We start from the raw sequence: 14,412 nt of genomic DNA, 5'->3' as shown, positions 1-14,412 counted from the left end.
TAAGCCATATGGCCAGTGCTCAGGGTAGGGATCAGAGTTACAGTTTCAACTCCAGGGAGTGTTGGGACAATGTGAGAACCAGCAGTAATGGCCTGTCCAAGGAGTTCAAGAAAATAAAAGGGGCATGGAATTTGGAGGGTACATTGATTATCAGACTGAGCCTGTAATTCACTGTTCAAGTCATAGCCTCTGTTCTTTCCATATGCACTCAACTCCGAAACTCAAACCGATAATGAGAAATTGCTGTGACCATACCTGCTGTGCATGGACTAAGTGCTTTCTTTTCGCTATTCCAACCCGTGGGCACCATTTAAAACTTACAAGACCTTTTGAGAGGGAAATGTAACAATCTTGCACTTGCAGAGGACAGGCTGAAGTCATTTGTAATCATTAGTATTGTGCATGTGAAATATCCAACTCTGTATAATACTGGATCATAAGGAACGTTGACGATACCACTGGCCATTTCAGATTGAAGACAGACATCTCAGTGAGGCAAAATTAATCACAGGTGCCCTTCTAAAATTGACACCTGTGGGCACAAAGTACAAAAATAATCTAAGAACACAGGCAAGGTCTCAATACACATGCAGCACTTACAATCTTCTCCTATCTCTTGGTAAACCTGACTGGTGCCGCATTCATTGGAGAAAGGTCCCAATGTCAAAGGTCCATGTGGAGGCATTCCATGGCCTTCCTTTTTTTGGAGAGGTCCTTCTCCCACTGTCTAGAGGATTAGGTCAAACCATCATTTGTGTATGATGTGAATGCTGTCTGCATGCTTTACTAAGGACCTGTTCTGTTTGTAATGTTATCCATACTGGGACTGTGAAGGGAAACTACCGACTGCCAATATTGGTGCATGGTTTGGATTTCTGAAAGGGCAGTGATGCTCAAGATCCTGGGATTTCCCAGCAGCGAAGAGAATTTCTGTCCATGGCAGGTGAGGGATTCAATGGATGGGGTACTATAGGATGATATATGGTTAACGAGAAGAGTTTTGGAGGATAATGTGAGAAACTTGGTAAAGCTTCAGAGGGAATCCTTGCATGAAACCCGCCAAAAATGACTGAGGTTTCCGATAATCTTCAGTCCATAGTGGAGCCTATTGTATTGAATGTTCTGTTTGTATCAATGAGTGTTTATTGTTTAATAGTGGCACTAATAAAACCGTAACTTACTTTCTAACAGCATGCCTCCTGATGCATGCCTATTAATGACTAGTGGCTGAGGTGGCATAGAGGAGGTAGGGCACAAACCAGAAAGATAGGGCAGAATGTGATGCATAGGTGGGCATATGTTGCCTTGAGTTGGAATTGAGTTGATGTAGTAACTACAATAGTCTGTGTCAATGATTGAGAACATGGGGTATTAGGTGGCTTTGGAATGGGTAGATGGGAATAGGGTAACAATAGGTCTATGGGTGCCATGGGAGATGTGTATGCATGCTCACATTGACATGGAGCACTGAGGGAATATTGGGGCACAGTTACAGAGTTGAACATGAGCATGGAATGCATGGGGGATCTGGGGTTAGGTACTAAACAATAGTTGACATGAGTTGGAATGGATGGGGCATGGGAAGTCAGCAAAGGGCAAGAAGAGGAGGGATTTTGTTTCCATTTTTTTTTATAACTGTTGATCATAGTGCCAGAGTGGAGGCTGGTTACCCACCCTGCACAGCCACCTCTCCAACCACCCCATCTGTTAGGAACTGGCAGCCCCTTAGGTGGTTTAGCCAAATTGCTATTCCAGCTACTCACCCACCATGCCCCACCCCTCCACTGGAACAAAAATGCAAAAAGCAGCTGGCCATTTTAAAAAAGATTGTGCTAGCAAAGCTGGAATTTCTTCTGCCACTATGCATCCAATCTGGAAATGAAAATCAGGGGCTTTAATTCACTCATGTACACATTTTTTAAGACTAAAATTTTCCCTCTTTAAAAAAAACTTGTCCATTCCCAAAACCCCTCCTCATTATCCAAGGCCACAGACATACCTTCCACATGAAGGAGGAATCTACTTGGACATCTTTCATTGAGTCCACACATTAATTTACATTCATTTTAAATCTCCATTTCTATTTCACTCCAATTAGCAACCCCTTTGTATTTGTTTTAAGGAGCATAACGGGTAAGATGGATGAATTTAGAACTTGGATAAATACATATAACTATTGTGTTGTAGCTATTAGATACATTTAGGAGAGAGAGCGAGAGAGACACAAGACTGACAGCTTAATGTTCCGGGATTCTGACATCAGGCGAGATAGAAAGCAATGTGAGGAAGTTGTGTTACTGTTTAGTGAGAATATTACAACTGTACCAAGGGAGTACATCTTGAAGGGGGTCATCCACAAGGCTGTATGGGTGAGGTCAGGAATAGGAAAGGTGCAGTCACTTGGAGTTGTACTATTGGATAGGAACTGGGGAACGTTGACTGGCTGTTTAAGGGTAAATCTACATTAGTCATGTGGGAATCTTTTACAGGTCACAAGATCAGAGTTCAGGGCCAGCTGTTACTTTGAAAATTAAAGATAAGGATGGTAAGATTCAGGAAACAAATATGCAGGGAGATTGTGGAGACTTGCAGGAGTGATAGGGTTGTCATAGATAGGGACTTTAATTTTCCTAACAGACTGGGACAGCCATAGTGTAAAGGGCTTAGATGGGGTGGAATTTGTTAAATGTGTTCAGGAAGGCTTCCTCAAGCAGTATATGGAGGGTTATACTCAGGAAGGGGCAGAACTCAACCTACTCTTGGGAAATAGGGCAGGACAGGTGACTGGAGATGTCTGAGGTGACAGAGGGGAAGCACTTTGGGATCAGTGACCATAGTTCTAATTATTTTAAAATAGTTATGGAGCAGGATTGTCCTGGTGCACAGTTTTAAGTTCTAAATTGGTACAAGGTGAAATTTGATGGAATTAAGCCGTGGCTTGCAGGGGTTCACAGGAACAGTTTGTTTGAAGGCAAAAAGGAGCTCCGGCAAGTGGGAGGCCTTTAAAAATGTGATAGCTAGAGGTCTATATGTTCCTATGAGGGTGAAGGGTCAGGTTGGCAGGAGTAGGGAACCCTAGGCAACAACAGGGAACACCCTGGACAACAAGCGATAGAGGCTTTGGCCGGAAAAGGAGGCGGCAATGGCTCAGGTACAAGCAGCTGGCATCAAATGAAACCCTGGAGGTATATAGGGGGTACTGCAGTTTACTGAAAAAGGAAATCAGTAAGGCAAAATGGGGGCATGAGATAGCTTTGGCTGAGAATTTTAGGGTGAGTCTAAGTAGATTCTTGAGGTATATGAAAGGAAAAAGAATAACTAGAGAGAGAATAGGACCCATCAAGAACCCAAGTGGACATGTACATGTGAAACATTAGGAGATGGGCAAGGTCCTCAATGAATATTTCCTCTGTTTACTATGGAGAAAGACATGAAGATTTGGGAACCTGGGAAAGTTAGTGGTGATATCTTGGGGACAGTCCATGTCACAGTAGAGGTGGTGTTGGAAGAAGTATCAGAATGTACAAAAGTGGTGTGCCTCAGGAGTTGGTGCTGGGCCCATTGCTGTTTGTTATCTATATCAATGATTTGGATGAGAATGTACAAGGCATGATTAGTAAGTTTGCAGATGACACTAAAATAGGCAGTATTGTGGACTGCGAGAAAATTTATCAGAAATTGTAGTACGATCTTGACCAGCTGGGGAAGTTGGCTGAGAAATAGCAAATGGAGTTTAATATATATAAATGTGAGGTGTTGCATTTTGGAAAGTCAAATCAAGGCAGAAATTTCATGGTGAATGGTAGGGCTTTAAGGAGTGTAGTGGAAGACAGGGACCAAGGAGTTCAGGTGTACGGCTCTCTGAAAGTGCAGACGTAGGTAGACAGGGCAGTGAAGGCGGCTTTTGGCACACTGGGGTTCAATAGACAGAGCACTGAGTATGAAGTTGGGAAGTTAATGTTGCAGTTGTACAGGACATTGATGAGGCACTTGGAGTATTGCATTAAGTTTTGTTCACCTTGCTATAGGAAGGATATTATTAAAGTGGAAAGAATGCAGAAAAGATTTACAAGGATGTTGTCAAGACTCAAGGGACTGAGTTAAAGGGAGAAGTTGGACAAGTTAGGACTTTTCATCTCCAGAGTGTTGGAGACTGAGGAGGGGTCTTATAGAAGTGTATAAATCATGAGAGGCATGAATGGGTTGAATGCACTCAGTCTTTTTCCCAGGTTTGGGGAATCAAGGAGCCGAGGGTATCAGTTTAAGGTAAGAGGAGAAAGAATACATGAGAACCTCAGGGGCAACGTATTTACATATGGAATGAGCTGCCAGCAGAAGTAGTTGAGGTGGGTACATTAACAACAATGAAAAGCCATTTGAACAAATACATGGATAGGAAAGGATATGGGCAAGTGCTGGGAAATGGGGTTAGCATGGATGCACCAGTTTGGACCAAAGGGCCTGACTCCATTGCTACAGGAAAAAAAAAACAAACCAAACAAAAAAAACTTGAATGACGAAAGAAAGTGGGAGCTTACTCGGAAAGCAAAAGGAGGCATACATAAGATTTAGGAAACTGAAACAGATAGAGTCCTTGAAGAATATAAACAGAGCTGTAAAGAACTTAAACAAGGAGTCAGGAGATCTAAAATGGGCCACGAAATGAAACAGTTTCAGAAAAATCCCAAGACATTTTATACATACGTAAGGAGCAAGAGCTTCGCTAGGAAAAGGCTAAATCCATTCAAGGACAAAAAAGTGAATTTATGCATTGAGTTAGAGGAAGTAGGTGAGGTCCTTGATGAATACTTGGCATTGACATTCAGGAGAATGACATGGTCGATGGGAGTCTAGAGACTTTGTCTCACAAACTTGTTCAGTTTTTTGAGGAAGTGACAATGATGAATGACTACAGCAGGGCAATAGATGTTGTCAACATGGACTTTAGCAAGGCCTTTGACAAGATCACTGATACAAAAGGTGAAGTCACACGGGATCCACTGTAACCTGATAAAATTGTTACAGAAGTGGCTTAATCATAAATGATTAAATCATAAATCATGAGTGGTGGGGTGTTTCTCTGGCTGGAGATTATAACAAGTGGTGTTCTGCAAGGATCAGTGCTGGGATCTTGTGGCTCATAATATTTTTAATATATGTAATTCATAAGTTTGTGGATGACACAAAGATAGGGGGAACTGCAGATAGTAAGGAGGATTACCAGAGAACTCAACAGGATACATACAGACTTGAGAATTGGGCAGAGAAATGGCAGGTGGAATTTAATCCAGACAAATGCGAGCCGATGTATTTTGCAAGGTCTAATGCAGAAAGGAAGTCTACAATAAATGGCAGAACCCTTGGTAGTATTAACATGCAGAGGGATCTAGGTGAACAGGTCCACAGTTTCTTGAATGAGTCAACAGAAGTGAAGAAGATGGTCAAGAAGCTTATGGCATGTTTGCCTTCATCAATTGGGACACAGTATAAAAATTAGCAAATCATGTTGTAAATGTTTCGAACTTTCGTTAGGCCACATTCAGAATATTGCTTTCATTTCTGGTCACCACACTACCAGAAGGAAGCTGTAGAGAAGGTACAGAAAAGATTTACCAGGATGTTGTCTCATTTGGAGGGTATTATCTATGAGGAGAGATTGGACAAAATTGGCTTGTTTACACTTGAATGTCAGAAGCTGAGGGGTGGCCTAACAGAAATTTACAAAATTATGAGAAGCAAGGACAGAATGGATAATCGGATGTCTTTTTCCCCCCCAGAGTAGAAAGATTCAATTACTAGGGAGCACAGTTTAAGGTAAAAGAGGCTAAGTATAAAGGAGTTACACAAAGGGTGGTAAGGACCTGGAACCGTCTGCCAGAGATGGTAGAAGCAGATAGCAGCATTTAAGAGGCATCTTGATAGCTGCAAGAAGAGGTAGGGAATACAGGGATATGAGCTAAATAGAGGCAAAAGGCTTTTAGTATAGAACCACATCATGTGTTGATGCAAGTTTGGTGGGACCAGGGGCCTGTTCCTGCGCCGTACTGTTCTTTGTATTACTCCATTTCAAGAAATATTGAATGGCTTTAGATACATCCAGTTGTTCTATTTACTCATTTTTGTAGTTGCTTTTTCTTTACTGGTTCAGTTGGGTGAATTTTCCACCTAAATGAAACTATATTAACAAAATATTTAACAGTGGATAATGACGTGAAACTAACTGCTGAATTGAATCTAATGCTCTCATTCTTGGGATTGTGTAAGTTCTGATTGAATCCATTCAACAATGAGGAGTAAGTGAAAAATGTACAGAAATCAGCTTTCATCTTGCTGAAGGAGGCACTGGTTCATTTTAAGATGTTCAATTTGAACAGAGAGGCGATAATGATTTCTAGGTTGGCCACTCTGAAAGATCCATGAAAATCTTTAAAAATCCTTTGAAGAGTAAATAGACCTTATTTCAGCATCAATTTCCTATGGCAAGTACACTTTTCAAATTGGTTCATTAGAAGCAGAAGAAAAGGTGTGCCTCCCTGTTAAGCAACTGGGAAAAAAAAGTGTCATTTTCAACACGGAGGAAGATCTAATGGCAATACTTCCCAAACTAGATCCCATTGATGTTCAGATAGGTCGCGACACAAGAGAACAAAGCAAAATAGAGACAGCACAAAAGAACATAACTGCTTTGTGCTCCTTTCCAGGTCCGACAGGCAGCCTTTTAAAACACACCAGAAATTAAACTTTTCAAAGAGATAACCAAATCTTTTCCCAAAATAGCTGAAAAACAACAAATACAAACCTGTAACCATAACTTGTCGTGCTGGGACCACTTCCCACCAGCGATACACTGAAATGTGGCATTTTGTCCTGCGTTCACTTCCACGTTCTGTAGCCGAAGGAAATGAGGGGCTTTCCCTAAAGAGAAATTCCCAAAGTAACAAAATCAGTTGGTAATCCCAATACTAGATTGGACTTGTTTGACTAAAGCTGCTTGCATGGAATATCTTTAGGATTTCACCAAATTAGCCACGAAAACTTTGAAAGTTTACCAAGAATCCTGTTTTGGAAATCTAGCGCGAGTTAATATATCGCTAATCCTACATAAATAATGACCAGCTACAGCTAATATTCAGAAATTCCAGGAACATTCAAATTAAGTAATAATTAAGAACATCACACCAGTATCATTAAAAAAAAAGCCTGAATTTTGCAAAACAAATCATTTGGGGTGAAACAGCATAATTACTGTTCAAGAATAGTCAGATGGCAAGCTCAGATTTCTACATTTGAGTACTTTAATGTAGAAATCAGGATGTCACCGTGAAAGTTGGCCCATTGCTCTGGAACATTCACTTGTAACAGTATCTCACTGAAAAGCTTCTCATTCAAATACAAGCTTTGGTTGATGTTGGATACTTGCTAAACTAGTCAGAAAACTTTTATAGTCTTCTCCATTCACATGTAATTGAAATTTGTTTGGCAGCAATCAAGCATTCGATGTGACACTGAAAATTCATTTTTACGTGGGTGATATCTAATTGCTTCAAATTCTCATTGTTGTTTGGGGATGTTGATGGGGCAAGTGGGAATGAGGGAAGACAAATAAGGAAGTAGGGGTAGAGAGTGAAGTGGGTAGAAGGGAAGTGGGCAGGATGCTGTGCAGCTTTCATTTCTAATCGCTGCAACCTTCAAAGAAATCCTGAGAGCAAGTATAATTCACGAGCTCTAGTTGCTGTTATTGACTGTTGTGTCCGTATCCTAGGATCTTGAAGGATTGTCAGTAAAAGAGTTTAATCTTAAATCCACCAGATCTAAACTAACTCCAATATTTTAAACTGTCTTTTCATTAGGAAAGATGAAACTAAACTGAAGTAACTTAACGGGAGCAAGGTGGTAGGAGGAAAGGTACAATTAATCAGCAAAAGATATAAATTCATTTTTCCAAGACGTTTAAAGGATTAACAAAAATATACAAAAATAAAAATTAATATAATCAATGAAATCACACTCTAGTCATATTATTGTTCGTTGTATTCATACAAAATTCCTTCTACCATTTTAATAGAATTATACATCCATTTAAAATAAATGAAAAGTATTAGTTATGATGGCAAAATATGAAATGTTATTTTGTTAGAATATCAGGCCTAAAAAAAGATATGAATGCAATGTTACTTTAGAAAGTATTTACACTACATTGTTTTGACAATTTGCCTTGTCTCTACAGATGCAGAGAAGCTGAATAAGTATGTTATTACAAAGCAACATTTGTCATTTCATATTATCCATTTCAGAGTAATATTTACTCATTAAAATGTGAAAATCATCATTAACTCCTCAGACTTGTTGCCAATGATACAATTCTCATACTAACAGTTCTGAAACCAATAGAATAATGTTTCCTTGCTCTCCTAAAGCTCACATATTCAGGATAACTTCTTCCTTAGTTATTTTATAATTGAAATCTTCATGTTTGTTTGGAAATTCACATTGATGTCCGCTCCATGTCAATAACTTTCCATCAGAGAGATTTCTGTCATCTGCAGCTCTCTGACCCAATCCTCTTGCAAGTCCTGTCTTTCAAATTATTGCTCTTATATCAAGTTCCTCTCCTACATATAACACTCTTAGCTATTCTTACAGCTTAGAGATACTCTGATTTTTTTTCCCCTTTCTGTAAGTAACTTTGCATAACTCCAAACTTCTTTCTCTCAGTTATTGCTTTTATTCTTTGTTACCCACTCCACTTTCACTTAATAGCTCTTACAATATCACGGAGACCTCGTTACCTCTGCCAGCCTGGGAACACAAACAGGAATGGTGCTGCTCATTGCTTAGTAATATAGGAAGCTGAATATCATAGAGGGCAGATTGGAAAATCTGTCTTTGCAGCATTTCACTCCACATTGTCTGACAAAAAACAACAACAGGGATGGGACTAAATGTTGGAAGCTGTGAAAGTTACACAATACGGCAACTTAAAGATACATCATTAGCAGCATAATATGTGACCTATGCTGTTTACCTGCCTACTGTTTAATAAAGTCACACCAGTAATTCACAACTTTTTACTAACTGAAACAGCAGGTCAGATATTCTGCTGTCCACCTTTCAACAATGATGTGTAAACAAAAAAAAAAATCTTTTTACTCTCAAAATTCTATCTAACGCCCAGATAACGAGTGGGGTCAGCATCACCTCAAAGGACGAAAATGGTAAGAAAAAGCATGGGGATCATTTCCACCTGCCTCTTGGATGCTCACCTTTAATGGAATAAAAATTGAGTGGGTTACAGGAAAGGACCTTCCAAACCAAATTACTGCCCAGCTAGTTAAGTTGAAAATTACCTCACACGATTTAGGTTCCTGTGAGATGTCAATCGATTATTCGTGTTTTATGTTAAAAGCGACTTTAATATTATCCAGGTGGCACATTTGTAAACTGAGGTAGGTGTGCTGGGAATTGATATCTGGTTGTAGATCAAAATTCAGAACCAGTCACCTACTTTTAACCAGGCCCAATTGGGTATCTAAAACAAACCCAGATCAAGCTTAGGCCTAATAATTCTGTGTTGCCATAACAACAATTTGATGTCAGGTTATCAGAATAATAGTTACTGCAGGGTGAGGAATTGTGTTAAGAATATATTAGTTTTTTGATCTTTAAATAATTGACTTCAAAGCCAACTCAAAATTTTGATGTCATTTCCCAGCAAGCATGGGATGATCTCAGGGGAAAACAACGAGATTTGTGTAAGAATTCGTTGCTGCTATGGTAAAATGAGTTGCTGTAGCAAAGTATGATTGCTATGAGATGTATGGACTGAAAAATATGTAGTAATTATGACTGGAAAATAAAGCCCGAAATGAAGAGCGTAACTATCTTTAGGTTCAATAAATCTCAATCCAGCGGTGGTTATTGGTGAGATTTTCAGTGCAAAAAATCAATATAGGAGAGAAAAGTGTCGAACATTAGTGTACCAATGCAAAAAAAGAGTCTGGACATTGTTCCCAATCTTATGTTCTAATTCTAACACTTTTAAATAAAACAAGTTCAGTTGATGAAAAAACTGAGAATGAACTGGCTTCAAATGTGCAGCTTAGCCAGTCAATCTCTTAGATTTAACATTATAACAGCTACCAAACATAAACAATATTTCTAGATCAAATGGAATATTCAAAAAGCTTCCCACACTTATCACGAGAAACAAGTTGCACTAACATTGAAATTGGCTTGCAATCATTCAGAAAGGCGTTTGACAGCCGAGTTACTGATTTATATGCTGATCTTATTCTTTTCTTTACTGAGGCAGTAGATTGTGTGGACTGACTTAGTAGCTGCACTCATTTATGCTGTAATTGTCAGGCTCTCAGACAGATAATGGCTTTGTTTTGTCTTCCTATGAAGGACTCTGGTTCATCCGAAAGCACCTTACTATTTTCAGTAATGGCATGGCATCATCAAATGTTCTCTTGCTGTTGTACTTATAGTTGCATCTATTCCCATTTCGCCAAGAGTGAAGTCTAATCATCTTCTCTTTCCAAGCTCATGAAACTCTTTTGTAGATTTCCTGCAGAACTGCATTTGTTTGGTGTTTCTGGGTTAGACCTTTTCCTTTACCTCACTTACTATTGCTACTTTCAGAAGTTTGTTTGCTGGGTGATAGATGGCCTTGCCATGTTGGTTAAACAGTGTTAAAACAAATTGTAGTTTCTTCCATTGATTTCTGCAACCTATTTTAAACATCTCCAAAACCCATGATTTGCTGACCAATGGAACTGTTTCTTGTTCCATTTGACTCAGAACTCATAGCATTTATGACATCCTAATAAAATGGGTCTAGGCAACTGGCTCAAAGTGTTAGCACATTACTAATTCTCACACAAGATAAATTTGAATTCTAACATACTCTTGTAGTCCACATACATCTTGTCTATTCTCATGCAGTGTGGTATAACTACCTTGTCCCACTTCTACATCATTCCATCTGGTTTATTGATCTCTAATACTGGAAAGCATGGCCAACTGTGGGTAAGCCTGCGCTTGGAATGGTTACTTTGCAGGACATCCATAGATTATCCTATTCCACTTGGAGCCACAGAATCATAAATATATAAAATTTAATTTCCTTTTTTCTGGGTAGTCCCTTCATAGAGCTTTGCTAAAGCCACTGTAGACTCAAACACATAGGATGCATAGTTTGCCTAGTTAATAACAGATTTCTAGTGGGGTTCTTTTAAAAGGAGTTGATTCTAATTTTGAAGGTTCAATATATAATACAGCTCTCTACAAGTGAATGTTAACAGTTGACAGTTTACCACCCAGCATACCTCTGGGGACAGTCTGGCAAGTACTCATAACTTATGAGATTTCACTACAATTCCACTTTTTTGGCCCCAAAACTAGGCACAAAATTCTAGTTCCTTCCCTGCACTGTTTAAACTCTACAATGAAAAGTTATAGTGCAGTGCTCTTTTGTAAAACAGTATTTGTATAGCATTTCTAGGTTAGTGCATCTCTTTCACCTCGCTTTATATGGCCACTTTCAGACCTTGGTTTGCTTCAGTTCTGAAGGAGGATCACTGGGCCCAAAACACTAACTCTGCCTTCTCTCCACAGGAGCTGCCAGACCGCCTGAGTTTTTTCAGCAATTTTGTGTCACTTCCGAAGGGTTCTTTCAATTTGAGCAACTTATTCTTTTAGAATTTAAGCCAGAAGCTGATACTTATGAATTTTTCTTGAAAGGAAAACAATTCTTGGAATGTATGGAATTCTGCCAAATCTGTCTTAAATTATACTATAATTCATTTGTTTTAGAGCAAATTGATTTACTGTAAAATTCACTTTGAAGTTTACCACTGTCAAATGTAAAACAATCCCCAAGTACCAACCTCATTCAGATTGGGTAATGCATAGGGGGTGTCCCAAGAGACTATCAACAAGTCAGTTCAGCAGCCTTTATGGTCAAGATTCTTTCCTCTGGTATTAGCTCTCAAGTAGCCAAATTTATTGGATTCAATTATGGTAACCTATAGCAGAGGGACTTCAACTTCTTAGGGCTGTTAGTCTAGTACCAAAACCATGACACCATAGCCTTCTATTATAAATTGAGTTTTAATGTTGAGGTATTTCAGCACGAGCAAAATAATTTTTAAACTTCACCCAGGCATTTGCCATCACGACAGTCCTTTCGTAAATTCAATTTTCTCATTCAGTAAGTCACAAATGATAAAGGTGAAGCAAACTGAGGTAAATAATTATTTCTTTCAAGAATTCCTTGTTTTCTTACACATTCAGCTGAATCCAGTTTTTAGTCCATAACAGACGTGAATCCAAATTTATTGCATCCTCTTCTTAAAACATAGACAATATATGCAGGAGTAGGCCATTTGGCCCTTCGAGCCAGCACCACCATTCATTATGATCATGGCTGATCATCCACAGTCAATATCCTGTTCCTGTCTTATCCCCATAACCCATCATGTTATCCTTGTTTACTTTATTAACATGTTCTTCAAATAGGGCTTTCACTTTCCCAATTTCACTAATGATCTGTATCATAAAACTAAATATTATACACAGGCACAGAGAACCTCTTTCCTGTGCCTGATCAGGTCTTCTCTGAAATTCCTCAGAAGTTGTACAGGGTCTAAAATGAATGACTAATGACCCTCATCGTCCAAGTGGTCACACGACCCCAGCTAAACATTAAACGTTCAAGCACTGTCAACAAAGCAGTCAACTGAAAATTGTTCTTCATCTAAAAGATGGGATTATATTCACACAGAGTTTAGGCTGAGACAGTGGTGTGAGAGGTCTGTTCCAAGCCAATCAACAGATTGTGAGGCATTGGGTTTTTCTTTTAAACTTTGGAACAATAGAAGCAGCACGAGTAGGTCTGGTCAAGCTCCCAGAGAACCAGAATTTCTGTTTATAGTTTCAGTAGTTACTGGGCTCTTGAAACTAAGTATTGCAGCTGTTATTCTTCCCTGGCTCATAGCCAAAAGCTGGGGTTCACTTTCTGCTGCTAAAATTAGATGTGAGGCAATCTATTTTACTGAATTTGCCTTTGATAAAAGTGTGTTTAAGGGATGTTACTATATTGGAACAGTTGATGTTCACATTCCAATTCCTTGTTCTTTTGCCTGCATTTTACCTGCAAACTAACAGTAAAGTGTGTTTTGCTTTAAGCCGGGGTAGTTTGATCAATCAAATTGCATCTAGAACACGTCTTACACTTGCCGTTAAAAATAGGAAAACATTGGGGTCGAGGCCAACATATTTTAGGGGGGTTTGGACTGGTCCATAACAGCGTTCATGCTGTAAATATGCTAATTCAGACAAAACATCATCTCCGGTTTTGTAGTGCACCTGAGGATTTTGTTAAGTATTCTTGGATTGACATGCAGATAAGCCTTCACATTCTCATTTATTATCAACAGCATTGAAGGGATTTTGGTGGGACACTGACCAGCACAAGAACTTCTTCAGCATAAAGCTCATGAATGTGTCTGTCGATCAGTCCTTTTGCTATGTTTCCATATCTAAAAGGCAAGGTATAGGTGGAAGATTGAGATTAGTTGAATATCTTGCAAACCTTGTAATTTTAACTCCTCTTTGAAGCCATCTTGTTGAGATTAATTGGCATTGCCATTAAGAATTACAGAGAAAAGAATGGTCAGTAAAAACCCCCATTGCCATGCTACCTTAATCAGAGTTTCTTTTGCACCATCCAAGGTACTGGCTATTGTATGATATGAACTTGAGGATTTTAAGATTATTGCTGCAATTTACTTGTGTCTAGGTCCATGTTAAAGCAACTTCCTGGGCTGTCAGAGAGGAGGCAACAATAGATCATATGGGATGGCAGTAATGACTCAGAGCATCCCCCTTGAGTGAAGAAACTCCTTTGATGGCTAGCACAAGCGTGCCACTTACTTGTCCAACTCCTGTAATACATAAGACGGGACAGGGATTGTGGATGGTGTGGGAAGGCCATCCACAAGGTCACACATTCTTCTCCATTTTCATGCCTGCTATTAAATTCTTGATCTCGCTAGGAATTAAGGGCTACGGGGAAGAGTGCAGGGAAGGGGAGTTGAAGTGCCCATCAGGCATGATTAAATGGCAGAGTGCACTTGCTGGGCCGAATGGCCTTACTTCCACTCCTGTGTTTTATGGTCTTATGGTGTTATTGTGGGGTGGTTGTGTAAAATCTAATCCTCCGGTAGCTTTTTGTTCCATTTTGTGGGCCAATCGAACAAAGAATTCAGCCTGTACGTGTATTCCTTTCCAAACCCGAGTGAGATAGATCTTTCTTTCTGCTATGACATTTTCATGAAATACACAGCCTATATCACAAGCTTTGAAAGGTTTCTTGAGGGTTGCATTAATGTTTCAAATGCAGAATTG

The 14,412-nt window shown here is 39.3% G+C and overlaps 1 protein-coding gene across 7 annotated transcripts in view; it reads right to left on the bottom strand.

The window, feature by feature from the left end:
* The window catches only part of LOC125461272 (receptor-type tyrosine-protein phosphatase T), a 1,279,761-nt gene that overhangs the window by 711,735 nt on the left and 553,614 nt on the right, over positions 1-14,412 (bottom strand). For all 7 annotated transcript variants that reach the window (XM_048549829.2, XM_048549830.2, XM_048549831.2 and 4 more), the window contains one exon: positions 6,800-6,915. In XM_048549829.2, the coding sequence (XP_048405786.1) occupies positions 6,800-6,915 (116 nt within the window). The remainder of the gene's footprint in view (positions 1-6,799; positions 6,916-14,412) is intronic.

The sequence above is a fragment of the Stegostoma tigrinum genome, chromosome 19 (genome assembly GCF_030684315.1).
Source record: "Stegostoma tigrinum isolate sSteTig4 chromosome 19, sSteTig4.hap1, whole genome shotgun sequence".
Taxonomy (NCBI): domain Eukaryota; kingdom Metazoa; phylum Chordata; class Chondrichthyes; order Orectolobiformes; family Stegostomatidae; genus Stegostoma; species Stegostoma tigrinum.
The sequence above is the reverse complement of the archived record's forward strand: the minus strand, read 5'-3'. Positions and strand labels throughout refer to the sequence as shown.